The sequence below is a fragment of the Hyposmocoma kahamanoa genome, unplaced genomic scaffold (genome assembly GCF_003589595.1).
Source record: "Hyposmocoma kahamanoa isolate Upper Pololo Valley unplaced genomic scaffold, ASM358959v1 94, whole genome shotgun sequence".
In the NCBI taxonomy this organism is placed as follows: domain Eukaryota; kingdom Metazoa; phylum Arthropoda; class Insecta; order Lepidoptera; family Cosmopterigidae; genus Hyposmocoma; species Hyposmocoma kahamanoa.
In genome coordinates this window covers 3,933,967-3,961,575 of record NW_020654878.1, presented here as the reverse complement: position 1 = coordinate 3,961,575, position 27,609 = coordinate 3,933,967, and the positions used below count along the sequence as shown (strand labels likewise).

The window sequence follows — 27,609 nt, the reverse complement described above, 5'->3', positions numbered from 1 at the left end:
TTAAAACGAACTTGGCTTCGACTAAGCAAGCAATAGTGAGCTAAGCAAGTTTTTCTGTTTTACAAAATTAACTTTACCTAAGTTTTAAGCAAGTTCTTTTTATTTAAAGTGATAACAAAAATGTATGCTGAAGGCTTCCATGCAATTTGCAATCCGACTTTGCTAACAGTCCACTTTACACGGTCACTTTGTCGCGCGTGAACAGGAGCGTACAGGATTGCGCGTCGGAAAGCGTGCACGCGCAATCGTGCGCGATTACCCGTTTGAAATTTTTAAGCTAACGTTCTTTCGCGCGCGAGTGCTCGTGTTCGTTTTTGTTAAAACGGAAAGAGTGTCCGTGTAAAGGCATTAGCCTTTACACGGACACTCTTATGGCATGGTAACCGTTCGGCCACAGAGGCAGAAGAAGATAAATATAGTGTACCTGCCTGTCCCCAATTTCGTCAATTTTTAATGTACTTAAGTGATTTCCCGTCCAGGACCTAAAAAATATTGTCGTAAGGCAGTCTCCATTTTCTGTCTATGTTCCTCGAAGTTTAGGTAAAAAATCTCCACCTATTCCGATCCCTGCTAATAGCGCAGGATAGACCGCGTGAAACTGGCGCGTGTTGGAGTGCGCGATTGATGAGCGTAATCGTGCGATCTTTCCCTTTTCCTCCCAACGTCTTCACACGCACGATAGTGTCTGTCTAAAGCTCGCAAATGTTTTGCTGCATGAATTAAAATTCCACTTCTGTCTATACACTCTCGAAATAATAGTCATTTTTCGTACGTCATATGATATAAAGAAAAACATACAATCATACCCTTAGCATGACAAAGCCACACTTTTTTTAACTATGTAAAATCATTGTTACTTCTCATGAAGAAAAATGTGTTTTTGTATTATGTCCTAAATTACTAATATACTTAACGATAACGAACTTGGTAACACGATTGCGCAGGACTTATTGATAATTTGATTTATTGGGTCGAGATATCGAAAGGTTTGTTTCGTTCGTTCTATGTGAAGTAAACTTCTGTATTTTTTAACTAAGTTCGCGTCAATTATGGTGAGACAATTCATCTGTTATGGTTTTATTTTATGACGTAACCGTTGGAATTACTATTTATTTCAAAATTGTTAAAAAAGTTTTAACTTAAAGAATCAAGAGTAGACATGTGCGACACTCGTTAAAACATCGGCTACGGCGTTTGATGATTTTTCGACTGGCGAAGGCGTAATCGGTGTAAATTCGGCGTGGCATACGTTAGAACATTGCTTAAATTAATTTGTTTTCATTTCAAGTTCTCAGTTTGACGACCTCCGTGGTTTTCATGCTGTCTCATTTCTGCGGTCCCTGGTTTGATCCCCGGCCGGATCAATGTAGAAACTTAAGTTTTCAATGTTGTCTCGAGTCTGAGTGTTTGTGGTACCGTCGCTGTTTCCGATTTCCATCACACTTTAGCTTTAGTTGCTTTCGGACCGGAACAATGCAATGTGATGTTGTCTAATGTTTATTTATTTATTAGGTTTTCGCGATTGTTACACATAGGAAATGAAACTTAGTCTTCAGTCGGCCGTGATTTTGTCAATTAACACAAATAATAAAGAATAATAAATCGTGTATTTGTCTCAATACATAATCGAATACAAAGATCGACGTTTCCACCGGGTCGACGAAAATTTTTCTGTGTTCGACCCGATGGGAACTTCGACGAAATTTTTTCTGTATTCGATCCGGTGGGAAGATCGACGAAATTTTGTCTATGTTCAACCCGATGGGAACTTCGACGTAAATTTTTCTGTGTTCGACCCGGTGGGTATTTCGATGAAAATTTTTCTATGTGTTGGGTCTTTGTATTCATAATCATAATAAAACTAGTGGAGTTATTTCACAAATAATCTCAATAAATACATGAATAAATAACATAAACTACATTACACACTAAAACCACATCGTATATAGTGGTGTATAAAAGCGACGGCCCCACCGAATAAACGTGGAAAGGAAACACTGCAATTGCACAGGAGCGATTAATACCTTAAAAAATAAAGTTATTTATTGGTCATTAAATATATTTAAATACAATGTATGACCAAATTAAAGAAAAAAACATTATATCTTATATTTAAATATGGGACACATTAAAAACCATTTTAAATTTTTATTCTGGCAAAATTTTCTTTGGGAGCTGTTCGCTTGTAGTGTTTATTTATTTTTTATAAATACAACCAACTGCATACATTGTAAAACTTGAAAACTAATTTACATGAGCAATAAGTGTTGCCAATTAATTTTACAGGCCGTTGATCATTCGTTTACATTTTCCACATTCAGGTCTTTTCATATTTGATTATTTACCTTGGAGCCTATCCGCGTACAACGGTATAAATATCTTTTTTCTACCATATCGGGAAGTATGCGTTCTATTTTTCTAAGTGAGTCTAAACTTGTAGCTTTATATATATAATGTAACTGTTATACAATGAAAGGCATTAAAATACGAGTGTGGGTCACGGGTGTTTTATCGACTAATTATATACAGTTACATACACTGCTTTATCTACACACTTAAAAGCTCTCTGTGTTGTGTTCAGGAACCGCATGTTACGACTGGCGAAATGGCGGCATATAAAAACTTTTCTTACGCATGTCACACAACCGTAGTTTTTATTTTTAATTCATAGACAAACTAGAATAGGCCCCAACTATCATATCGTTCGATATCAAGCAACGTATGAAATTGGCAAAATTGTTTGCTATTGACATTTGATTTCGAATAAAACTTCATCTCGACTGATATTAGAATTGAGGTCCAATCAAATTGTTTTGTTTTTCAGAGATGTTCGAAATTTGAATGTAATAATAAAATCGAATTCGATTATAATATACCTCTTAACTTTAGTGTTCTCCCCCCATATTGTTACTCTATGTAAATTTATCCACTTAAATAACATATATTTATAAATATTGTTTTGCTGTTTTGTTTTACATTCTCAACTGAGTACTCCCGTAGTCCAACTTACCAACACCGGTTAATGTCCTATTAGAGCTTAGCGAAAATTTTTTTTTTTTTGTTTCGTTTTTTTTTCTTTCAACTGTGACATTGGCAAAATCATCAGTTCTCATATTGATGGAGCCATAAAAATAAAAAGTGAAGTGATTATAATATGAAGGAATAATAACATTTTCACAGATAAGAAATTTGTTGTAACATAACAGTTTATCTTTATGCTGGTCGTAATTTGCGGTTTTTGAACACATCATAGAGGGTTTATGATATGTGTGTAGATGAACTTATTTAAGTGCTTTTCATTTAAACGCCCACCTCTAGACGGCTACAATGCGGCGCACATGTCTAAATCCTAAGGTACTATGTTTATTATAGATTATTTTTGAGTACTTTGTCCTGGGAAAAATGTAACTGTAAGTATGAATTTCATTTTTGTTTAAAAATCCGATCAGAGCGTTTCATGGGAGCATACAAATAATCAAAACAACTTGCTTGTTATGTAGGAACTATGCAACGAACAATTGTGCGAACCGATATGGGACTCATCTTACCCACCACTCGTGTAACGTGTGTGGTCGGTCTAACCATTATGTGAAGTTGTAAATAATGTATTATAGGTAATTTGTATATTACAGGGCTGAATATATTTTATTTTCTGTTGCATTTCTTTGTATTATAAATTTATTTTGTAAATGACATATTTAGATGTAACAAAATTATATGTCATGCTCAATTACAATGGTACCTCAAAATTGTTAGTGATTGATTTGAAAAAATAAGAAATATATTAAATATTTTTTGTATTTCTGATAAGAGATTTTAATTTCCCACTTTTCCTGCGTCCTTTTAGGTTTAAATTGTCGGTCTTTATAATTATTATTGATATAAAGATCGAAAAACCAGCGTCTGCCACGTTGAGGCAACAGACACTGGTTAAATGTGGTTGTTTATGTGTGTGTCCATGGCACCCACGACTCAAGAGTTTCCCTAATGCGGGTCTATGAGTACGTGCGTTATTTATTTGTCATGATATTCAATAAGTATATCGCACCCGTCATGGAAGAATGGCATAAGTAGAGTTACGTCAAAAATGTTTATTGCTCCGTTCCAATTCTTGTAACTCTATCGACTAATATTGTACATAGAGTTACTAGAATTGGAGAGGATGTGGGTTGTATTTTTCTGTATTAATGGAGCAAGAAACATGACGTAACTCCACTTATGCCATTTTTCCATGTGTGGTGCGATATGTACACACAAATAAGTAATTATGTCAGTCTTTATTAAAAATATTTATGTCAATTTATTAAATTGTGATTTGAAACCATATAAGAAACGACTACATCTCCTCAGGAACAAAAAATGAATGAAGAGTCAGGCAGGGTTAAACAACATGATAGAGATATAATTCTAGAATTAGACAGCAAACTTATTAACTCTAAAGATGAGATAGCCCAAACTTTTGAATCGTTCTTTTCGGAAATCGCCGTGAACACCGTAGCGAAAAAATCCTAAATCTATGGTGAACACTACAGAATCAGTAAATTCCTCTTCTTCTCTAGCTATTGATCTCCTAAAGAAAAATGTTAAAGTTTGTGGCAGTGTATTTAATTTTCATCATGTTAATTCACAAGACTTACATGTCAAAAAAACTGCAGATCTCTGGGCATATCAACGTAAGTTATAGTAATAGGTAATTATCTCGGTAATTTATCTAATTTCTCCATATTTTCAATAAAGATGTATGTGTCAAATAAAGATGTATGGAAAGACAACATGAGTCTAGATTCCACACAATTATGATTAAAATTGTATTCTATAGCATTTAAGTTTATTTGAAAAGAGCAATCCCTAGACTTTCTTGCTCGTTAATACCTTTCATTACTTTTTATACATGGCAAAGTAATTCATGCAAGTTCAAAATCTTTCCTTCCGCTTTTTCTTCGCATACCTCCGTCTATATTTTTCTTTAAACCGTTCATATATAATTGAATCGCTTTTTGTCTTTTTCTAGCACGTTCCTTCATCTTCTTGATTGCCAATATTTCTTTTCTGTATTGATTTTCCTTGTTCATTTTCGGTGGGAAGCAAGTAGTAAGTAATATAAAATTGTGAAAATCAATAATAAGTATCTAAACATTTATATGAAAAAACGTATAAAATTCTTGCTTTCAAAGAAAATATGGCTTCGATGGCAGTTTTTTCCGACTTCAGTGTAAGCTGTTCTGAATTTAGTGGCATAAAATCTACTGAATTCATGGCCACGGGATTCAGAAAATATTCATTTTTTTTATATTACTCGTGGAAGACAATACTTTTAGAACCAATAAATTGTTATTATATTTTATTAGTTACAATACATATTATAAAAATACTACATACAACCATAAAATTTAGTTTTTGAAATATCGTATGCACCGAATTAAAAAATCAACGTGGACCAAATCCACCAAATTACGTATTTACAAGCTAAAAGTCCTAAAATCGGCGAAAACATCCATCTCTCCAGCCGCAGGGGCGTGATTGTCGAATAATACGAACGAATTGCAAAACTTCTACAATGCTTCACTTGTGATGAGTAGCGTGATTAGTAACTACCACCGAATTCCGGCGAAAGTCTAGGACACGCAGTAATCTTAGTATTGTGATAAAACGATTGTCTAGTTTATTGTGAAATGCAGATTATAAGTACTGTCATCTAATTTATTGAACGTGAACTAAAGTCTAATATTTATATATAGTTTCAATTTTGAGAAAACTGATACTTTGTGTTGGATTCTGCATTCGGGACACGCCACCGTTGTCAGGTTTTAGACATTTCGGATTTTTTTTCCATTAGGTCCGAAAGCTTTATTGGGAAGATATACACTATATTTTATTGTAGATTTTTATTTTGATAAATAAGTGAAGTGGAGTAGACTAGCATGGAAACAGAAAATTGCAGCTTTGGAGAAATGCCCAAATAATTATTTGGCTTTGACTTTGATTTTGTTTGCATCAATTGTATTTTACATATATTAGTATCTACTATTATTATTATTTTGTGACTATGATGTTATCGTGAGTGCTATCCACTTGGCCTTAAGTTTACTATTGTGTTTGGATATTTATTTGTAAGCTATTGTTTTAAAATAAATAATTAAATAAGAAGACTCTGTCGCTGAGATACCACCTATATAATACAGTAAGTAACGTAAGTATCTCACTATTTAGGTTTATCCATTCTATGCAAAGATTTAGATAAGAATATAATCTTATCCAATATTATATAAGGGCAAAACATAACATATATTAAAAGCCCTCAAAATAGGAAGTAAATCGTCAAATATAATCTTATCGTGAGATAAAATTCTTTTTAACTCCACGGGAAATCTATCAGTCAGAAAATATCGATTAAAGATGGAGGTCGTGGACGAAATCTACGATTTGTTGCAGGCCCACGCCAACCGAGATAAGGTACGTTAATTTACTATTTTAACTGTATATTTTTTATCTGTGATGCATACCATAGATTATTATTTATCAACTTCTTTATTTGTATGAAAGAAACTCTATGAAAACATCCCTATTTATGTCGGAGACAATTTGTGCCTAGCCTGTTTAACAAAAGTAAAAGAATTGTTCGGCCTCTGTAACTCAATGTTCGGCCTACATAAATTTATCAGAAGTAAGTGAAAGGAAAAGACAAAGCTATAACGAAAATAATACAATGACGTATAAAGGTACAAACAATATAAAACACTCCCTACTAGTACTAAACAATCAAGGCACTACCCCATGAGGGCCAATATGTTTGTATATATCCAATGCTTCAAAAGCAGTTAAACTTGTGACGATATGACCTCCTCACATCGTCATCCCTTTTTGTCACCCTTCTCTCTGGTTCCTGGCCACTTTCTTTTTAAATTTTGAATCGTTCTCGAATTATTTTCCCTTCCACTATTCTTACTTTGGATCCTTCCGTTATCACTCCCATCAATATCCTTGAAGCGAGAGGACGTGTCTATTGATCATCATTTAAAACTTAACTTCACGAAGTTTGTAAGGTTGTAAACCACTAATGTGCCATGACTAGGATCACGGCAATAAAAGAGGATACTTCGGTCCACAAAAATATGTATAGGTCAAAATTTGTGAACAATGCCTATTCCAATGTAGCATTAGGCCACAAGCAGTGTGGCGTGAAACCATCTCTATAGCACATGCTCAGGCCACACAGAGGCGCCGGGTTACGGGCGCGGGAATTTGAAACGCGCGGTGGCCGCGCGTCTGCCGCGCGTTTCAATGTGGCAGGGTTCATATAAACTCATACATTACAAAAATTGTTACAAAAAAGTGGCCAGAGCATTAATGCCGCATGCATATGTCGGTCTTTCTCGGGCTAGTGTTCACTGCCTAATTTCCGTGGCAATTTTCATCATTTAAGTATTCGATTTTTTGGCGTGCAATATTATTTAACATTCGAGTATTGTATCGTGAAATATTATTTAATAATTACACGATAATATACTTGAACATTTAAATAATAAAAATTGCCACGGAAATTAGGTAGTGAACTCTAGTCCGAGAATGACCTACTCTTTCTTTTGTACGATAAACGAACACGAGCAATCGCGCGCGAAAGAGCGTTAGTTTAAAAAACTTTAAACAGGCGTATCGCGCACGATTGCGCGTCCAGGCTTTCCTGCGTGCAGTCCTGTACACTCCTGTTCACGCGCGATAGAGTGACTATGTAAGGGAGTGTTGACTCGCCTGTATCGCCTCTCTATGAGTTCTGGACAAGTCCCGAAATCCTGGAAGCTTGCAAATGTACAGCCTGTACCTAAGAAAGGTAGCCATGCCGACCCATCTAATTATCGACCTATCGCAATCACCTCCATACTCTGTAAAACTATGGAGCGTGTATTGAACAGCCGTCTCCTTGGATACCTCGAAGATAACGATCTCCTCAGTGATCGACAATATGGTTTTCGCCGTGGACGATCTACTGGGGATCTTCTTGCGTACGCCACACATTTATGGAGCGAGGCTGTCGAGAAACGCGGTGAATCGCTTGCCGTGTCTCTCGACATATCAAAGGCCTTTGATAGGGTTTGGCATGATAGCCTGTTAAACAAGCTTCCAGCCTACGGAGTTCCTGTTGGCTTTTGCACATGGATAGGCGATTTTCTGAAGGATAGGTCAATCCGTGTAGTTGTAGATGGTTACTCGTCTGCTCCTCATGGTATAAATGCCGGTGTACCTCAGGGATCTGTCCTCTCCGCCACTCTATTCTTGCTGCATATCAACGACCTGCTGCTGATGCCCGGTATCTTTGGGTACGCAGACGACAGCACAGTGGCGGTGAGTTATGTGCCAGACGCCCGAGATAACAGTGAAGAGATCCGGTGTAAGCGAGAGGCGATGGTCACCCGGTTGAACCTGAGTCTGAAAGCTGCTTCCGACTGGGGAGATGCTAACAGGGTCAGGTTTAATGCGGCTAAAACACAGGCGTGTCTTTTCTCATCAAAACGGAGTCCCCTACACCTTACTCCGACTTTTCGAGGTGTATCCGTGCCGATAAGGGACCACCTTGAGCTACTTGGTCTGGACTTATCATCCAACCTCAACTTTGGGCGATACATCGAGTGCTTGGCAAAAACTGCTGCCAGAAAACTAGGCATACTTTTCAAGGTCAGGCGGTACTTCACACCTGAACAGCTTTTAAATCTGTATAAAACACAAGTTCGATCCTGTATGGAGTACTGCTGCCACCTTTGGGACGGCTCTGCCCAATACCAGTTAGCTGCCTTGGACTCGGTGGAGCGTAAAGCAAAGAGACTTATTAACAATAATCCTATTGTGGAGTCGAAGCTCCAAAATCTCGATCATCGCAGAAAAGTAGCCTGCTTGTCGGTTTTCTATCGGATACATTTCGGGGAGTGTGCGCAGAATGTGGAAGTAATACCTAATTGAACGATATCTTCAGGTAATGAATCTAACATGCTACACTTTGAAGTTTTTGGGGGCAACCACCGATCGAAAATCTTTGTTAACGGCTAGTGCGCGGGTTGCAGCGGCAAGAGCATGTCTGCGACTCTACGACGACGCTGCTTACCTTAAAACTACACTTAAATATGGTCTTAGAAAACAAGTAAGTTCTCAAAGGCGAGGGATCAAACCCACTGCCTCATTGGTCACTTTTAATACTTCCTTGTAATTAGTTTTTAAAGAATAGAGAACAAAAAGGTAAGGCTAAGGTAGGTTTTGTATAAATAAATAAATAACAAATATTAGACAGCATCACAAACGTTGCTCTGATCCCAAAGTAAGTAGCTAAAGCACTTGTGTTATGGAAATCGGAAACAACGACGGTACCACAAACACCCGAGACCCGAGATACATATAGAAAAGTTAGTTTCTACACAGACCCGGTCGGGGATCGAACCCGGGACCTCAGAGATGGCGACACCATGTGCAAGCCATTATATAACTCGTACATACCTAACTATAGCGAAATGTAATTAATATAATTTAATATTATATAATTAAATTTTTATTGAATTGATATTCAATTATTTTTTGTGAAATTACTCCATTAGTTTGTTATAATTATTAATACAAAGATCGAACACTCAGAAAAAACACTCAGAAAAAATTCCTTCGATCCGGTCGGATTCGAACCGACGTCTTCTTGCATACCGTGCCAGACGCTATACCAACTAAGCCACGGAACGAACCAACGGACCTTACGAATTTTTCTATGTGCTTGCGTCGTGTCTTTGTACTTGGTCTTTAACGACTTTTTAGTCGTAGCGCCATCTATGAGAAATCTTTGACAGATTTATCACCCAGTTAGTACCTTTACAGCTACCAGTCCTGGCGAGAGATTAATATTATATATTTTATTTTAATATTTTAATAAATGTAATTTTTCGTAGCAGTAGAGCTCCTTGTGAAAGAGTTCGTCCAGGGTAGTATTCTGCCGTCCGTTAACTAAAAGGCGGCTAAGTGACAAATGGTCAAATAACCGTTTTAAATAGCAAAAAATGGAGCACAAAATACTCTTCTATAGTTAAAATTAGTTACCGTGTTCGACTTATCGAACTTACCGTTGCATAGCTGAAATATCATTGAACAATATCAATATTCTAAAACTGGGTTATGGTTTTTTATGATATCTCAAAAAAATATTTTACCACTAATCCACGTTTTAGTTAGTGCCACCTTACCTATTTCTGCCGCCAAGCAGTAATGTCAGCATTACTGAGTTCCGGTTTTGAAGGGTAAGCTGGTGAAGTTACAGGCACATGGGACTTAATAGACTTGTCAACTTATGTCTCACGGTAACGGGCGCAGGGGTAGTGCCCCTCAGATCTTCGCAATTTAAAGATCTGAGTGGCACTGTAACTGTTATGGACAGGCGTGTAGCGCTATTATATAATTTACCTACTTACCTAATAGCTAAATTCTGAGAAATGTGTTTATTGCGCCGGGACTGGGTTAATTTTCTATGGGCTGTGACCCTTCTCCTTTACCCATTTTGGTTTTATAAATAAACAACTATAGGTAAGGATGGAAGCAATGTTTAGTTGTTTAGTAATATATTTACATCCAACTCATATTTTACAATACGGAACCTAATTTCGTTCACAAATAGTGATGAGCCAGTAATTTTTCACAGTGGCAAAATTAAAAATATCTATCGTAATATTCGACCTCCTACGTAAAGTATCGTATGCCGAAATTGCCACGTTTACAGGGGATCGTATTAAAGTTTTCAATTCACTGAAATGAGCTTAATACGCGAATTTAGCATTTCTTAATTTTATTCGAGAATGAGTTTTAAAGTGACGAGTTTTGCTGAATAAAACTGAGAAATGCTAAAGTCACGTGTTATGATCATTTCAGTGAATTCAAAACTTTAAAACGTTCCCCTGTAAACTTGGCAATTTCGACGTACGATACTTTACTAGGAGGGGTCGAATTACGTTTGTCATGGTAGTAAAAAATCAAGATACTTAGTATTACAATGACTAAAAATGACTAGACTGTAAAGGTACCTGGCTGAGTGGAGAAAAAACCTTCACAGTTTTCTCACAGACGACGGCAAAAAAGTTGTTTAAAACAAAAAAAAAATTGTTGCAACAAGCACGTAGAAAAATTCGTAAAGCCTGCTAGTTAATTCCGTAGCTTAATTGGGAGAGCGTCAGACACGTATGCTTAAGGTTCGAATTCAGACAGATCGAAGGAAATTTTCTTAGCCATCGATCTTTATATTAATCAAATGATTATTAAATAACAATTGTAAATTTATTTATAAAGAAAAAATACCGACGTCAAAAGTTTGTGGAATTACAGTCATTTATTTGCCAAGTATGATGACGTATGACCTGGTAATGGCGGCGGGTAACCGATGGATGCACGTCGCATCCGATTGGCTGGTCTGGAAATCTTTGGGGGATGCCCATGTTCAGCAGTGGACGTATTCCGGCTGACAGGATGATTTGCCAAGTTTTATTGAAATCCGTTACCGGAAAGAACGCAAAACTCTTCATCCCCTAGTTTGCCATCCTTAGAGGTGGAATATTTTTTTTCAAATTTAAATAGGACCAATACTGATGTAACTTTAGAATAATAACGCATAGAATGATAGTTTCATATCAAACGAACTGTCACAAGTGAGGCAAAAATCAAATTCATGTAGGCTAGTTTTAGTAGTAGGTTAATTTTCGGTTTTAGTGAATATTTATATAACAATACAAGTTGAAACGCGTTACTTCATTGTGGATGAAGATGTGATGTGATGTTAGTATCTATTTTATGTTTGTCTGACGTATTTTTACACTCATTTACCGCACATTTCGTCTTTTTTAGCTAAAATTCTTGAGCTGTTCGCGGTGCAAGTTGACCTTGAGCACTGAAGGCCCGCCCGCTCGTGTAGGCCCATTGGGCGCGCTTCAATTTGCCTCACTTAGCGTGTGCGGACTAGGTTTCTATGCGTTATTATTCTAAGGATGTAACATACATAAAAAATACAGTCGAATTGAGAACCTCCCCTTTTTTGAAGTCAGTTAAATATGTAATAGATAAAGATGGCAAAGTGGCGTTAAGTGGTAGAGACCACAGATACCTACTCCTCCTGTTCCCATAGGGGCGTGAGCTTACTATGTATATATTTAAATGTGTATATTTTATAGGAGAAACCTGATGTTGGCAAATTGATTAGACGGTACTTCGCTCCTTCGTCCAATAAGGCCACATTCCCAAAATGGCAACTAATAACTTTTTTACGCTTAAATGTAGAGTTACAAAAATTACGCATATAGATAGTTGTACATCATTTTTATTACATGTTGTTGGTATTTTTAGAACTTTCATGAGATAAAAGCACTTTGACGTGTGATCACTTGTTGCTTTATTGTACTAAATAACGACGTTTTATTTTACTTTCATTCAATACACTGGACCTGTATCTTCCTAGCTTCTTTATAAGTTAAATTCTGATAAGAACTAGAAGTATAGTTGTATGACACTTTTTTTCAGGAAGGCCCACTATGGGGTAGTCTAGGCGTGACATTCAATCTATTCACACTATCGTACCTACAAGCCGAGAAACTAATGTTCCTCATTGACACGGGCCTCCTGGTGGTGAACTCCGACATTGAGTTTAAAATAAGAACAGCACATAAGCTGTTTTGGTCGCTGTTCTCATTTGTAGGACTTTTAAGGTAAGCTATTATTAACAATAGTGTCGTAAAAATCTTGTTAAATGGTGATATCTTTATCTTCTATAATAAATATTACCCACGCATACCTTTGATAGAGAAATTCTTGAGATCTTGACAACAAAATTATCTTTTCTTTTATTCAGTAGCAGGGACGGACATAATCTTGTTGTTGGCGTCGGAAACGTCTGATAGTGAAATTTTTATATATAGTGTAACAAAAATGTTCATACTTCAAGTAGCACCTTTGTGTATAATAAGGCCGCATTTTCATAATCCCAGAAGGGTTCAAGATTCTTCGAATGAAATTGGTCGACAACTTTTTTATGCTTAATTAGGAAATTTATAGAATCTTATATTTTTGTTTCACTTATTTTGTGCTATTTTTATGAATTTCGTGTAATAAAAGTACGTTTCACGTATATTACATGCGGTTTTCTTATTCCATAAGTACGAAGTAGTGATCGTAATAATAAAGAACACAAAAATGGATATTTTCTTACAATCTGTACCTATAAAAAGATTTATAAAGATTGACACCTTCCGGCGCCAACAACAAGATTATCATGATTCTTGCAATTGAGTACGATAATGTAAAAAAACAATATAATCAAGAATTTGTAAAACAACAAGCATTTGTTTTTTCTTAATCTTAATGGACACTTCCAGCCAGATTTGATAGATTGTCCAATTACTTTCTCGCTTAAGTGTCCTGATATCGCGAGATAAAATAATGCACGTGACTGCGTCGTCACGACACGCAGATATCAGTTTAAATTTATTTTTGTTATGCAGCTAAATCAATGAAAAGTGTAATTAATCATTTTATCAAACTATACATGTGGATGTAGTGGCCTTTATGTAGCACACATTGATCAATGCAACTCCAAAACATTGCGCGCGGCACTGCCACAGGCTATTTTTAAAATAAAAAAAAATAAAAAAAAATTATTTCTTATTAAAATTGAAATAAAATAAAAAGACATTTATTTCTCCACACAACATAGAAATCATAAATAATAAACTAATAATAAAACACAAATAAATAAGGACAAAAAGGTTAAGACTCAGTATATTGCTGATTTTCAATCTTCATCAGGCTGATGTGTGGAGTGTACATCATGTGTACATCATGTGTACATCAATTATACATGATTATACCTAAACCGGGTCTCCCGCGTGATTGTGAATCGTCGGGCATAGTTCAAAACCGCGTATGTAGCATTGGGAAAAGGCGCGTATCTGCACTGAACTAAATTTTACAGTAGAGGGCATTGACTTACAATTATATGGACGTCGGGTCCGCGCTAAAAAGTGTCCGAACTTATAGGGCGTTAAAATCGTATACAGAGCGTCATTCACGCTTTAGTCTTCGTTTGTTCGACTGACAGCGAAGCAAGCAAAATTAGACAGTACTGCCATGACATTACAATTTAAATTCAACGTTTTAGCTTTTTCATATTCCTTTACGTGTCACGTTGACTTGGGACATTTTCTTCGTGGTTTTTGTATTAGACCCGTCGTCCATTTATTTGTTAGTCAATGGTAGAGGGATTTAACGTTATTACTTTGTATTTCAATGGGTACGGCTTTCATATATGCACAGTAAGCTATAATTTATGTTGTTTACAGACTCATAACAATAGATTCCCGTAAATAAAGCTAATTTGGTTGCCACGACATTTACGCGGATTTTATTTGGCATTATTATTAGTAAATTACCGAAATGAAGACCCATAATCAAATACTAGTTACGCATAATTGCACAACCCCTGACGAAATGCCGATTACGCGGAAGACTATGGTGCGAACACGGTTGCGCAAAAGCTATAATGCGGGTGGCCTGTCGGTGTACATTATGAGCGCTGCATTACGGTTTACATTATGGGTGTGATTCCCAGTAGGACAAATTTGGGGAATGAACTTTTCCAAATATCCTCCCGATCGGAAACTGCGTCTCTTCCGAGTCGAGCCGCATAATTGCGATTCACAACTGGCCGATCGGAAACTTTTGACATTTCAAAGTGGAATAATAGTTGATTTAACTCACAAATTAGAAAGATATAGTAAGAATCAGGTTCATCTCCTCCCTCGGAAACCCATCTCATTTCGAGACTCGGTTGGGCTACCCCATCGAGTATATAACCAGAAATAGAGACGAAATAAGGGCCATATATTCCTGGTAACACATTAGCGATACAGCTCTTATAAAAATCAACTCTCGTTTGCACTGAAATATAGACAGTACAACTATGTGTACGTCTCCGTATATTCCAAAAAATATTACATATTTATTGTAATTAAAGATAATATCTTTAACAATGCCGTGCTGTTCTACTCGGTGGTATGGGAAAAACAGCAAAACGTCTAATTACAAAACAAACGGAATCAAATTTCATCGGTAATTAAATATTAAATATGTAATTTTGCAATTTTCGTCCATTATAGCGAAGCTCAAGCTAACTGGTCGATTTGAAGTGAAACAGTTGACGACAGCCATTGACGACACCCGTCAATTGTTTCGAACTCGGGCTGGCCAATCGGAGCGTAGTTGTCACAGTAATGATATGGCAGAATAGTTTTCAAACAAATTAAATGACATTTCGTCTCTATTTCTGGTTCTATACTCGATGGGCTACCCGATCGGACCGATTCCGATTTCAATTAAAATCAATCTGCAGGTCTGGTTCTGGGAAGTGTTCCAGAGTGAATTCCGTTGCTCTGGTACTCACAGTAAAGATAATTCCATAGTTTGAGTCAGGCAATCGGTGTGGTTGTTTGGCACACTTGGCGCATACTCATACTTCATACTTCATATTCATACGCGTTCTAAACCTGTAGTCAGTGTTGTGCGTAAGAATTAACATGCATTCCGAGTGTAAAGGTTAAAATAATTGAAGTCAAGAATAATAGGAATAACATAATACAATCAACTAGAAAAAGGATTCGAAATTAAAAAAAAAGGAACATCTAACACGGTTTTAACGGAATTTTATTCAATTTCCAAATGATTTATTTCTTAAGCCTAAACGGACGAAGTATCTTTCGGTACAAAATGTTTTACTGTGCTTACGCAATTACACACAACACTTTATGAAACCACATAAGAATCAAATAGTCACAGGTAATAAAACACATAAGAGAATCGTTAAAGAAAAGGCTCACGTCACCGATGAAATCGGAGCGGGCGCCGACAAGCAAATGCCTCGCTCTGGATCTTCTGCTTTTATAAAGTGGCGAAGGACGGTGCACTGCCGAGAGGTGTACAGCTTACAATACATATAATTATAGTAGTGGTAGAGTTTCTTGTGAAAGAGTTCGTCTAAGGAAGTACTGCCTTAGCTATTTCTGCCGCCAAGCGTAACGTGAGCGTTACTGCGTTCCGGTTTTTGAAGGATAAAGGTGCTGGTGAAATTACAGGCACATGGGACTTGTCAATTTAGTCTTAGGATGACGGGTTTAGTATGGCAGTGCCCCTCAGATATTTGCGATTTAAAGTTCTAAGTTTCACTGCAACTGCTACCTATATCCAGTTCTTTGTCTGTATATTCCAGATCAATTCGAGCACTTCATGTATCAGCACAAGCGCTGAACTCTTCGTCCAGAACAAAATGTGCTCCTGCTCGATTCGTACAAGCTTCATTGACATCCACCAAGGCTCTCCTGGACGTAATTCACACGGTCAGCTGGCTACCACCAGGCTGGCTGTGGGGCAGTTCATTGTCTACGCAAAAAGCGAGCGGTATTGCTACTCTATCTGCTATTATAGGTTTGGTTCTACATTACCATGCAAAACAATTTTGACTTTGATACGCCGAAATGACGCCATAGAGTATGGTGTACAAAGTCCCTCTGGGAATTACAGATTCGAGGGAACTTGAATGCACAAACCATAGAGGATCTAAAAGTTTCCCTACTCTTGGATCTCGTTCTCTCGTAAGATTAAAGGTGTTTGTACCTGCTAGCTCAACAATTAATAAAGGATAATAATGATCATAATGAACACCTTTGCATAGCGTGAAGTTTTGGAAATAACAGAAGAGTAAAGAGAAGATGTATAATAGAAAAAGTAACAAATATGTTAATTAAAATTAATATTTCACAAATCATTTGCAGGCGTTTTTGTTATCGCTCTTCTCACTAGAACTTATTTTCGCGAAACGTGAAAAAAAGGCCTAAAAACAGAAAAGAATACCAAAACACTTTAGTTTTTTTTTATCGCCCTTTTTTAAATAAAACGTGATTAAATTACGGTGCAATTAGGAACACTTGGCAGTTGGCTGGATAAGTTTTCAGCTTGTTTACATAGTTCATTTATTAGCATGTAGATTTCATACATACTTAGCAGGCCTTGGCCACGAGGAAGTCGCACACGGTCCATAAATGACAAACGTTCCGTGTTCGTTTTTGTTTGAGAAAAATAAATAAATAGTTTTTTGCCGATTGATGCGCTGGGGCAGATATTTTTCTCGTACATTAATGCAAACGTTTATAAACGTTTCTTGTACAGGTTATTGAATGAATGTAACAAATAATGATAATGATGTCAATACAAGTTGACATCTATAAGCCGCCCGCCCCGACGACGTTGCAAGTGTATGCCGGCGATCATTGGTATGTGTGAGTAGTGCTTATACTTATCCTGTGATACTTCGATACTGCTTGTCGCTAGAGATTCAATATTTTGATATGTTGTAGAGCAATGACGTCACTATTAAGATTTCGTATGTGGTTTTCGCCAAATAGCGTTCTCTACGTTATTCGACAAAATAAAAGTAATTAAATGACGTAATAGTAGGTTGTTCTAAGTACATCATTTGCAAATGTTTAGGGCGGCATAGTACTTAGGTCACCAAAGGTAATGTTAATTGTAATGAATATTAATTAAGATGTTTTACTAACTGAATGAAACATGAAGGTGCTTTACCACTGGCGAGGCGAGAAGAGACGAGGATTGATAATTGTATGGCAAAATTTTTATTCTCTCCTAACGCATTATCTTCGGTGGAAATGGTCTGGATTTACGAGGATTTACTCGCGAATGCAGGAGCACGAGCTCGCGACGGCTATGATATAAAATTTATTGCGAAATTACTACCTCGTTTGTTATAATTATTAATACAAAGATGCGAGTAATTACACAAAAAATACACGAATATCATGATACTAACACATAATATTCATTACAATCAATATTACAATTTATAAAGCGACATCTCTTGTCAACGTCTGGTAGCTACAATACAATACAATACAAAATGCTTTATTTCTCTCAAAAAGGTTTACAAAATGCAGATTTGTTACATTTCAAGCTGTAAAGGTACCGCGTCGAGTAAAGAAAAGCTCACAGATTTCTTACAGATGGCGCTACCTATGGTTAAAACCAAAACAAAGGTAACAAACGCATAGAAAAATTCGTAAAGTCCGCTGACCCGATCTGTAGTTCAGTTGGTAAAGCTGTCGCCCTGATAAGGCACACACGCAAGTTCGAGTCCTGTCAGATCGAAGGAATTTTTCTTAGTGTTCCATCTTTATATTAATAATTGTTGCATTATTATTTGGGCTGTGAATGTGGTTGGGAAACTCTTGGATCTCTTTTTTTCTTAAGTGCTGACATTCTTTTTACAACTTGCCGTATTTCATCGCGAACTAAGACTGCTATCCCAACTAGCACACAAGCTCTATAACAAGCCGTAAAATTGCCACTTACAAGTTCTTAATAAATGCATAGTGACTGTGAACTGGCAACCGTCTATACTAATCTCAATTTTCTAAAGATTTCACTTTTTAATACTATTTCATACTCCGCGGCGTTGCAAGAAATTCCATTGGTTTTAATAACATGTGCAATAAAAATATTTAAAAACTACGTATTTTCATTTAATAAACCAGATGCTATGTAAATGACGCAAATAAGTTTTTTCTTCGTCCTGTATAGTTGTCGAAATTGAGATAGTACCGGTTGCCAGTTCATAGTCGATAGACTGCGTAAATCAGTTCTACAGTAGATGTATATGTAAGCGGCTACAGCGCCGCTGTACCCCCAAAATGGGTACCGATTTAGACGCTATGGGTCCTACACTATTAGATGAACTGCGTCCGCGAAGTGGATATGTAAAACTACATACAGTCGACACTGACTCCAAGCAGTTTTCGCCAGGTGCACAGTGTAATTGTTATGTTGTATATTATTCATGTCGATATGTAAGATGTTACTTGTAGTTTATCATTGTATTTAGAACATTTATGATTCCAAACGGTTACTTCACTTTTTATTAAGGAAATAAACATATCAATATCGAAATACTCACTTTTAATTTGTCAATAAATCACGTCCGTAAACATCGACTATACTCTGCGTTGGATTTTTCAATTAAAAATAATACATAATCTCAGTATAGAGTACTAAAAAAGCCGACCTCAAAAGTCACTCATCCCCTAGTTTGCCACCCTTGGAGGTGGAATATTTTCTTGAAATTTAAATGGGATCACTACTGCAAAAAAACATACAGTCGACTTGAGAACCTCCTCCTTTTTTGAAGTCGGTTAAAAATGTAAACAAAGCTGCTATTATGTGCAAAATGTTATAAATTCGCTTTTTTGTTTTACCGTTAATTTGATTAAACTATCAAGTAATCGCTACCTTTTGCCGTTACTTCTAAATATCAAGTTGCTTCAGATACAAAAAAGGAAAAAATCATGTATCCTCTTAAGAGGGAGCAGAGGAAAAATTCCTAATCTTCGATTTGATTTTAGAGGGGTATATCCACTTTAAAGTTAAAAATAAAATATTGTATGAGTAACTACACGATATATTCAAGCAAAGACACTAATCAGAAACATAAAATAATAAAGTTTCCTCGATAGATAAAAATCACGAAATGACCTCTAATTTTCAAATTTTTTCGATTCATCCTCGAAATGCTACAGGTTATTAGGACAAAAATTAGACAATTAATTATATTTATGCATGATCGAGAACTGTCACTACGGATTTTTTTTTAATCCCTTTAGTTTTAGAGTTATTCCGCTAAAACGAATTTGGTACTTTTAATGCACAAAATTCAACATCTCAAACAACTTCAGGCATATATTTGTTTCACAAATTTGGGCGGAGCCAACGTCAAAACTTTTTTTGCATGCTCCCTCTTAAGGATGTCAACGGCTCCTTTTGATGCTCGGGCTATCGTTCACATCGGCTGCACTGTATACTAAAGATTATTTGTACAGCTTCTGCATACTTAGATGACAAAAATCCGTGATAGTGGCCTGTTTAGCTCCAGCAGGTTGTCTCGATAATTGGTCTCGGTTGAAATAAATATTTTAAATGATACATAGGACGCGCTATAAGTTTCCGGAACTGGCCAATTACATAAACAATATTTAAAAAGTAATTACAACATTTAAAAATGGAATTCTTTGGCTGACAATACAGTTTGTTTCATCTGACTGTCACTTGTTTTTATATTGTGGCATCATTTTAGTAATTGGTTGTCTACATCACCATGGATTTAACTCGTGAAAATTTTCGTAGTATGAGTTTCTACGATTTTAAGTGTAATTTAACAGCTCAGCGGAGCTTCGCTAGGCTTCAAATTGCTTTTGGCGATGAAGTACCATGCAAGACAACTATTTATAGCTGGTTTGCAGAATTCAAACGCGGTCGTGTGAATCTCAGTGACGAATTTTGTGATGGTCACCTTTCCACTGCTGTGCACAACAAAAACATCGATGCTGTGCGCCGTATGATCAAAACAGACAGGCATGCTGTGACATACCATAAGGTTCAGGCATCTTTAGGCATAGGCATGACTCAAATACAATCAATACTACATAAACATTTGGGTGTGAAAAGGCTGTGCTGTGGATCTCACCCAATAAGACTGAGCCTCAATAAACGGATCTCGTCACTTGGTGCAATGCCATGCTTACCAGATCCAACGAAGGGGCGTCAAATCTGGTGTGGGACATAGTAATAGGTGACGAAACATGGATTTATAGTTACGATCCCAAAACAAAGCAGCAATCGAGCGTATGGGTCTTTCGAGATGAGCCGAAACCATCCAAAATGGCGCGCGTGGGAAGTGCCCCTAAGCGGATGATTGCTTATTTTTTTAATAAAACTGGACACGTGGCTGATGTTGCTTTGGAGAATCGTTGCACCGTGATTGGTAAACGACCATTTGTTTGCCGGAAGTTATTGACAAACTCCGTAAAAATAACCGTAAACGCCGTATCATCTTGCACCACGATAATGCCAGTTCGCACACGGCCAGACAGACAAATGAATTTTTGAAGGTGAACAATGTTGACCTTATGAGCCATCCCGCGTACAGTCCCGACCTGGCACCTTATGACTTTTATTTATTTCCAAAATATAGAACAAGTTACGCCGTCAACGATTTTCATCACCTGAAGAGGCTGTCGAAGAGTATGAAAAATATGTTTCAGAGATTGTCACGGAAGAGTGGCATAAATGTTTTCAAAATTGGTTCATTCGTATGAAAAAGTGCATTAACGCTAACGGGGAATATTTTGAGAAACAATAGATTTATTTCTGACCATTTATAGTATTTTTTCTTATTCATTCCGGAAACCTATAGTGCGCCCCACGTACATGTATACAAATGCTTATGTACAAGCAACCCCCTAGAGTTTCTTGCCCATACTCCTCAGCCTCTGCCTTACTAATGAGCAGTAAATTTTACGAACGAACAATTTTGTATTTTTACTTCATATTATTAGGTGTGGATCAATACAGGACTTTAGATCTTTAAAATAAAGACGGATAATGAATGATAACTATGTTGAGTATTGATAAGACTATGATGAATAAAACGACAAATAAAGAAATTTAATCATTTATTGGTACAAAAATACAATAAAGTTTTATTGAGATGCTATAATAATAACGCACACACTCAACATCGTTCAATATTTTAAATTGATAATTTACTATCTAAATTAAAATATCGGAGTCATCACATTTATCAACACGGAATCGCATTAAACCGGGTAGAAAGAGCTTTATGTCCATGAAATTAGAGCCAGAAAGCCGTCGTGACGACAGGACGACTCCCAAAAGTGCGAAGGCCCTATTTCATACCTTCCCGATCCGTGTTGATGGCGGAATGGCGGGTCGACGCCCGAACAGCCGCGATGACGCCCGAATGGCCGCGATGATGGCCGAATGACCGCCATGACGTCCGAACGGCCGCGATAATGGCCGTGATGACGCCCGAACTGCCGCCATAAAGGCCGCGATGACGCCCGAACGCCGTGTTGCGACGTCAAAATGGCCGCGTCTAAACTCGAGCGACTGCATCTATAGCATCGAGTACATAGGTAACATAGATCCATTGACTTACAATTATATGGACGTCGGGTCCGCGCTAAAAAGTGTCCGCACTTGTAAGGCGCTAAAATCGTATACAGAGCGCGACACTCCGCTTTAGTCTTCATTTGTTCTACTGACAGCGCGATACTGCGATGACATTACAATTTAAATTTCGAATAGGTTGACTTGGGACATTTTTTTCGTGGTTTTTGTATTAGACCCGTCGTCCATTTATTTGTAAGTCAATGCATAGATCATACACTCTACGTCAATCATACACTATATTTGAGAATAGTTAACCAGAAATAGAGATGTCATTTAATTTGACAACTGCGCTCCGATTGGCCAGCCTTCACTTCAAATAGACCAGTTTAACTTGACCTTTGCTATAATGGATAGATTACATATTTAATATTGAATTACCGATGAAATGCGATTCCGTTTGTTTTGTAATTAGATGTTTTGCTGTTTTTCCCACACCACCGAATGGAAGTCCCCATTGTGAGTTGTTGGCGCTGTACTATTTCAATTTTCTAATTTGTGATTTCAGCGCTAACGAGAGTTGATATTTAAAAGTGATATAAGGCCCATTCACTTGATGAATTGCCAGGGATGGAAGGCCCTTATTTCGTCTCTATTTCTGGTTATATACTCAAATGATCTACAGTTAATAGTTTATTACCAAGGTGTGACCACATTATTTTCTCCATACATTTCGCAAGTGATCAAGATGAGAATAGTTTCTTTTTCTGCTTTTCCACACAAGTGGGTACATAAATACTTGTTCTTAAAACTGTGACAGCTTGACAGTGGAGCAAGTAACCGCTTGGAAATTTTGGAAGAAAATTAGGTCCGCGGTAGATTTTTGGTATTTAAAAAAAACTAATGATAACCAGAATAATGTGCAGGAAAACAGTATCCGTTCTTAATAATATTACACTTAACAAAATCGATACAAGTTTGTCATATGCAAAACCATTTTTCATAGCAAATTCTTTGGCTTTCTATTAACGCATCTAAAATAAAATGGCTTTCGAATGTTTTTTTTGTGAACTATTATAGCCAAGGACCTTTATTTACTAAAGTGTAAAGCGAAGCTGGGAAGACAACAACCAATAGCTATGCGTGTTTCAGCAACAAATAGCGTTGCTTGATGCAATAACCAATAGGAATGGTTGCGGCGTGGAAATTTCAAAATAACGAAATACTATTGGCTGTTGAAACAGCAGCTCTTCTCCGCTACATTTCGGTAGGTAGCCTAAGGCTCAATTTACATTGTCGCGAAACGGAACGCGAACGTTGTGCGAGGCGGGCGCGGGCGGATTCGGTACAATTCTCGCCTTGAGGCTGGAAGTAGGTGTTCAGTCTATATCTTTGACATGACAAGGATGGTGAACTCCATATTGTTTTTATTTCACTTATTTCTGGAGCAGAAAAGGAAGAGATATTTGAGTTTATGATTTGTGAAACATTTTGGAGAGATTTATATCTCTATACTTTTTTTAGAAGGCACTTGATGCAGCACTGAGCGTCTCGCTTCTTTACGCGGTTTAACTAGCCGCCGCTGACGGTAGCTGCAGGAATTCCCGTAAATGCACGAGAATTCTCCGATAGACGCGCGACCTGTTTTTTGGCTCGTAGTCGGCAACCCCTGCGACTATTATATTTAAGTTGGCATTTGTACGTACCAACACAACAACACCATTACAGAATGGCAGAGTAAATATTTCTCAACTTTACTTTGGTGCCATTTTATTCTTAAATCTAATACCAGTCTGAAACCAAGCCTCCAAAAATTCTGTTATGCGGCTATGCAAATTGAGCATGCGTAATATTGTCCCTTTTAACTCAGAAGACCACAAGACGACATCGAATGGACGATATTATAAAGCATATTGTATATATGTCTATTTTATAAAAGCGCATCCAAGAATAAGCTGTGCCTAGTTACACAATATAATAAAGACTTATACAGTGTGAATTGTAAAATACTAACAACCTCGCAGAACTATACTACTAACGTCATAAGTAACTACTTTTGTTCCATGATTTTTTACAAAACAAAGTTTTAATTATTGATATAGTCTATTTTTTTTTAAGACGGAGTAAAATTACATTTACAGGGATGCAATGTTTCGAAAAATTTTAAATAGTCATGTAGTAGTTGTCGACAGTTTTATCGATAGATTGTGAAAGTAGGTAAAATTTTGGCAAAAATGGGTGAATTGTGAATGTTACGACGTTCTAATGAGTACTAATTGCGTTATTGTATTCTTTATTCTTATTTTGACAGTTGGTACATTATTATACGAATCAATTTTTAGTCATACACATTTTAATGACGATAGGCGGATTTGATTATGTATATTATATTCAAATGAAAAACTTTAAAATGTGTCTCCTATTTGTATTTATAATACAAATTCTTCTAAATTTAGTGCATGTATGAATGAATTTTCAAAAATCAACAATTCAAAATGAACCTAGGCCCAACAGTTAGACATATGGCCGATGATGAATCGAATGAAACACTTTCGCCTATTTACTTCATAAGCGTAACCAACGTTCAGTCGATAGTCGACAGAATATTTATCGACTCCAATCACTAGCTTCTCGCAAGCGGGTAACACTTTTGCACAACGAACTGTCATTTTACTCCGTCTTCAAAAAAGACAGACTATACAGAGACTTGAACCCATGACCACGTCGTACCGTAGCGCTGCTCTAACCAACCGAGCTACAGGACAAGTTATAAAGTTGCCGAAATTCTCCTATGTGTTTTTGTTATTGATCTTTGTACTGGATTTTTCAGCATTCAGTGGTGATACCTAGTGAGAGATTTTAGAACCTAATATAATAATCTTACAAATTTAATAATCATAACCAATGGTCAGAAAAAGATGTTCCATAAAGATGTACATGTTGACGGCCTTACCCATGTACGGCTATTTATCTTCATAAATAAAGAGAGTAGTGTCTTTAGTCCGGAAATCCGGAATTCGAAACAGTAATTGATTAATATTTGGTGGTTTTAACAACTATGTCACTCCTTGTAACTATATCTAAACATGTATCTATATTGGACCCCTCCTACGTAAAGTATCGTATGTCGAAATTGCCAAGTTTACAGGGGAGCGTTTTTAAGTTTTGAATTCACTGAAATGATCATAACACGTGACCTTAGCATTTCTCAGTTTTATTCAGCAAAGCTCGTTACTTTAAAACTCATTCTCTAGGTGGGGCCGATTATGTGGAACACAAGTTTACATTGTATCTTTAATAAATAAATAAACACCTTTTTCCAACCATTGATCATAACAAAACTAGTGGAGTTAATTCACACAAAAAACTCACTAATAAAACAATATATTTACCAAAAATAATTAAATTTTTATTGTACTATCTGACACTTTTTAGATTAGTATTTGGTAGTAAGATTGGAAGTTCAAACGTGCAAGCGTCCTCCTTGACGACTCTTATCCCCGTCTGGCTCTTTGCACCGGAGTGGTATTTACACTAGGACTGCCTTTCGTTACCGCACAGAGTTATCACCGTTTCGAGCGATCAATTTTAAATATTTTTTTTTTGTGCGAAAGTAAAGTCTGATGAATTATTAAAAGTCCTGGAACAAAAGTTGTCGTTTATGACGTTAGTAATATAGTCCTGCGAGGTTGTCAGTAATTTTAAAAGAACCCTGTATTAGGGAGAATTTCTTGCATAAGGTTGACATTCAAATAGCGATTTTAGCCACTACTCTGAACAGTATGACCCACCTTATCATACAATATTCAAGTTTTCTCATATACAGGGCGAAAAATTTGAAACGGATCAGCAAGGCCGGATACTCTAACCGATAAAATTTACTAGGCTGTCTATGAATTTTGAAGGTAAAAATAGACAAGCAGCAAGATAAAAACTTTTTTTTTTTTTTCATTTTTGGTAAGGATCAAAACCTTCGAACCAAAACTTTTACAAACTAGTTTACTTTAACAAACTTTCGTAGGGACATTTTTAATAATCAGTCATTTTAGTTAGTTACAGAAAAAACGAATTGTCAACGTGTGTTTCAAAACAAGATGAATAACATATATCTTACCATAAACATTACATAAACTACGACAGCCTTGCTATGCTGACCCGTCTTAAATTTCCACCATGTATAAATTTTATCCTACAATTTATATCACAGGTTAAATAATATCAAATATCAACGAATTATACTAATGTAACTAATTAACGATTTATTAAACTTAAAAGACAAATTGTAATTACGAAGACAAGTGATTAGATTTGTGTGAGTTGCAATCATTTGGCATACAAACCAGTCTATAATGAGCTTGCACGTTATACGACCACAGTCTTTCCTCATAAACTAACTTCACAGTGCTCTACTCTGTTAAGGTCGACTTTACAGTGGCGCCACGCTAATAAGTCCTTATTTATGTATTATGGTAGCAATTCCCTGAGCTACGCATTCCTCGAACAACCAAGCAAAGATATCGCGGACTACAATTACCAAAAATGTTATTAAAAAAATAAGAAGTTGTGCGATGAAATTTGTTTCATTTCCTGTGTCCGCCAACCCCCACAGGCTCCACATTATGAGCCCCCATGGGCGTAATGTCGGATCTCCCACATGTAAAGTGCGGACCCCCTCCAGCACAGTGCGAACCCCCACGGGCATAATGTCGAGACCCCACGGGCTTAATGTCGAGCTCCTATGGGCATGATGTCGGATCCCCATAGGTATAGCGCGGGCCCCTTCCAGTACAGTGCGAACCCCCACGGGCATAATGTCGAGACCCTACGGACATAATGTTGAAGCCCCACGGGTATAATGTCGGGATCTCAAACGCTGCAATATTGGAAATGTATAACACAATTGAAGCGCGACATCAGTGACAATTTGTTAAGTCATTGCTGGATAAGCCACCTTTAACGAGTTTCTACCAACTTTATAAAAAGGCTCTATCTAATGTTATACAGACTCAGGTGCCATATCTAGCTCATCCTTAAAGTAACGTTCAGCAGTGGGGTACAATCTTATTGCTAAACGAGGCAATCTCTTCGGGTAAGGGTTCCGTCCCCAGTTGTATACGTCTTGGTTGGAGTCAAGGACGCTTGAGCAGGAAGTTTCGTAGGCTCGCTTCGTCACGTCGTTGGTTAGGATTATGCAGAGTGCTAGGCGACAGAGGAGACGATGTCTGTAAGAATAATAATTTCTTTATTTCTCCCCAAAAAGACAAAACCTACTATAATTATGCCGTTTAGTTCTATTATAAGTCACATTTAATTTAGTTGTGTCTTTATAAAGAGTAATAATATTTTCATCATATTTGCAACATAATGTTGTAGTATTGTAATAAAGCTGTGTGTGAAGGAAATAAACTTTATTATTATTATTATCACATTTGCAAGTAAATAGTATGATTGCATGCAGGCTAACTTAAGTATAATGCCCCAAATAAAACCCTCGGGTCTTTTTTCTCATTACACGACCATGGCTGTAAAGAGAAGAAAAAGGCCCGAGGGTGTTATTTGGGGCATTGTAGTCAAGTTAGCCTGCAT

General features: G+C 36.8%; 2 protein-coding genes across 3 annotated transcripts in view; one reads left to right on the top strand and one right to left on the bottom strand.

Moving 5' to 3' along the window:
* Nucleotides 1-3,198: 3,198 nt before the first annotated feature.
* Nucleotides 3,199-16,806, top strand: LOC113237900. 2 transcript variants are annotated; one of them, XM_026474613.1, is made up of 4 exons: nt 3,199-3,410; nt 8,966-9,130; nt 12,523-12,707; nt 16,259-16,806. In XM_026474613.1, the coding sequence occupies exons 2-4, from the start codon at nt 8,969-8,971 to the stop codon at nt 16,506-16,508; spliced, it is 597 nt and encodes a 198-aa protein (XP_026330398.1). In that variant the 5' UTR covers nt 3,199-3,410; nt 8,966-8,968; the 3' UTR covers nt 16,509-16,806. The 2 variants fall into 2 exon arrangements, with proteins under 2 accessions (XP_026330398.1, XP_026330397.1); XM_026474612.1 differs by lacking the exon at nt 3,199-3,410 and adding an exon at nt 6,397-6,453.
* Nucleotides 16,807-25,390: 8,584 nt separating this feature from the next.
* Nucleotides 25,391-27,609, bottom strand: part of LOC113237963 (ectopic P granules protein 5 homolog) — a 67,569-nt gene continuing 65,350 nt past the window's right edge. Inside the window, exon 32 of the mRNA XM_026474680.1 lies at nt 25,391-27,245. Within this exon, the coding sequence (XP_026330465.1) occupies nt 27,020-27,245 (226 nt within the window). The 3' untranslated portion in view covers nt 25,391-27,019. The remainder of the gene's footprint in view (nt 27,246-27,609) is intronic.

Coding starts and splice junctions, on each gene's coding strand:
- LOC113237900 (XM_026474612.1), top strand. CDS start 6,397: ATGGAGGTCGTGGACGAAATCTACGATTTGTTGCAGGCCCACGCCAAC. Junction 9,131..12,522: donor AATATGGTCTTAGAAAACAA/GTAAGTTCTCAA, acceptor ACTTTTTTTCAG/GAAGGCCCACTATGGGGTAG. Junction 12,708..16,258: donor TCATTTGTAGGACTTTTAAG/GTAAGCTATTAT, acceptor TGTATATTCCAG/ATCAATTCGAGCACTTCATG.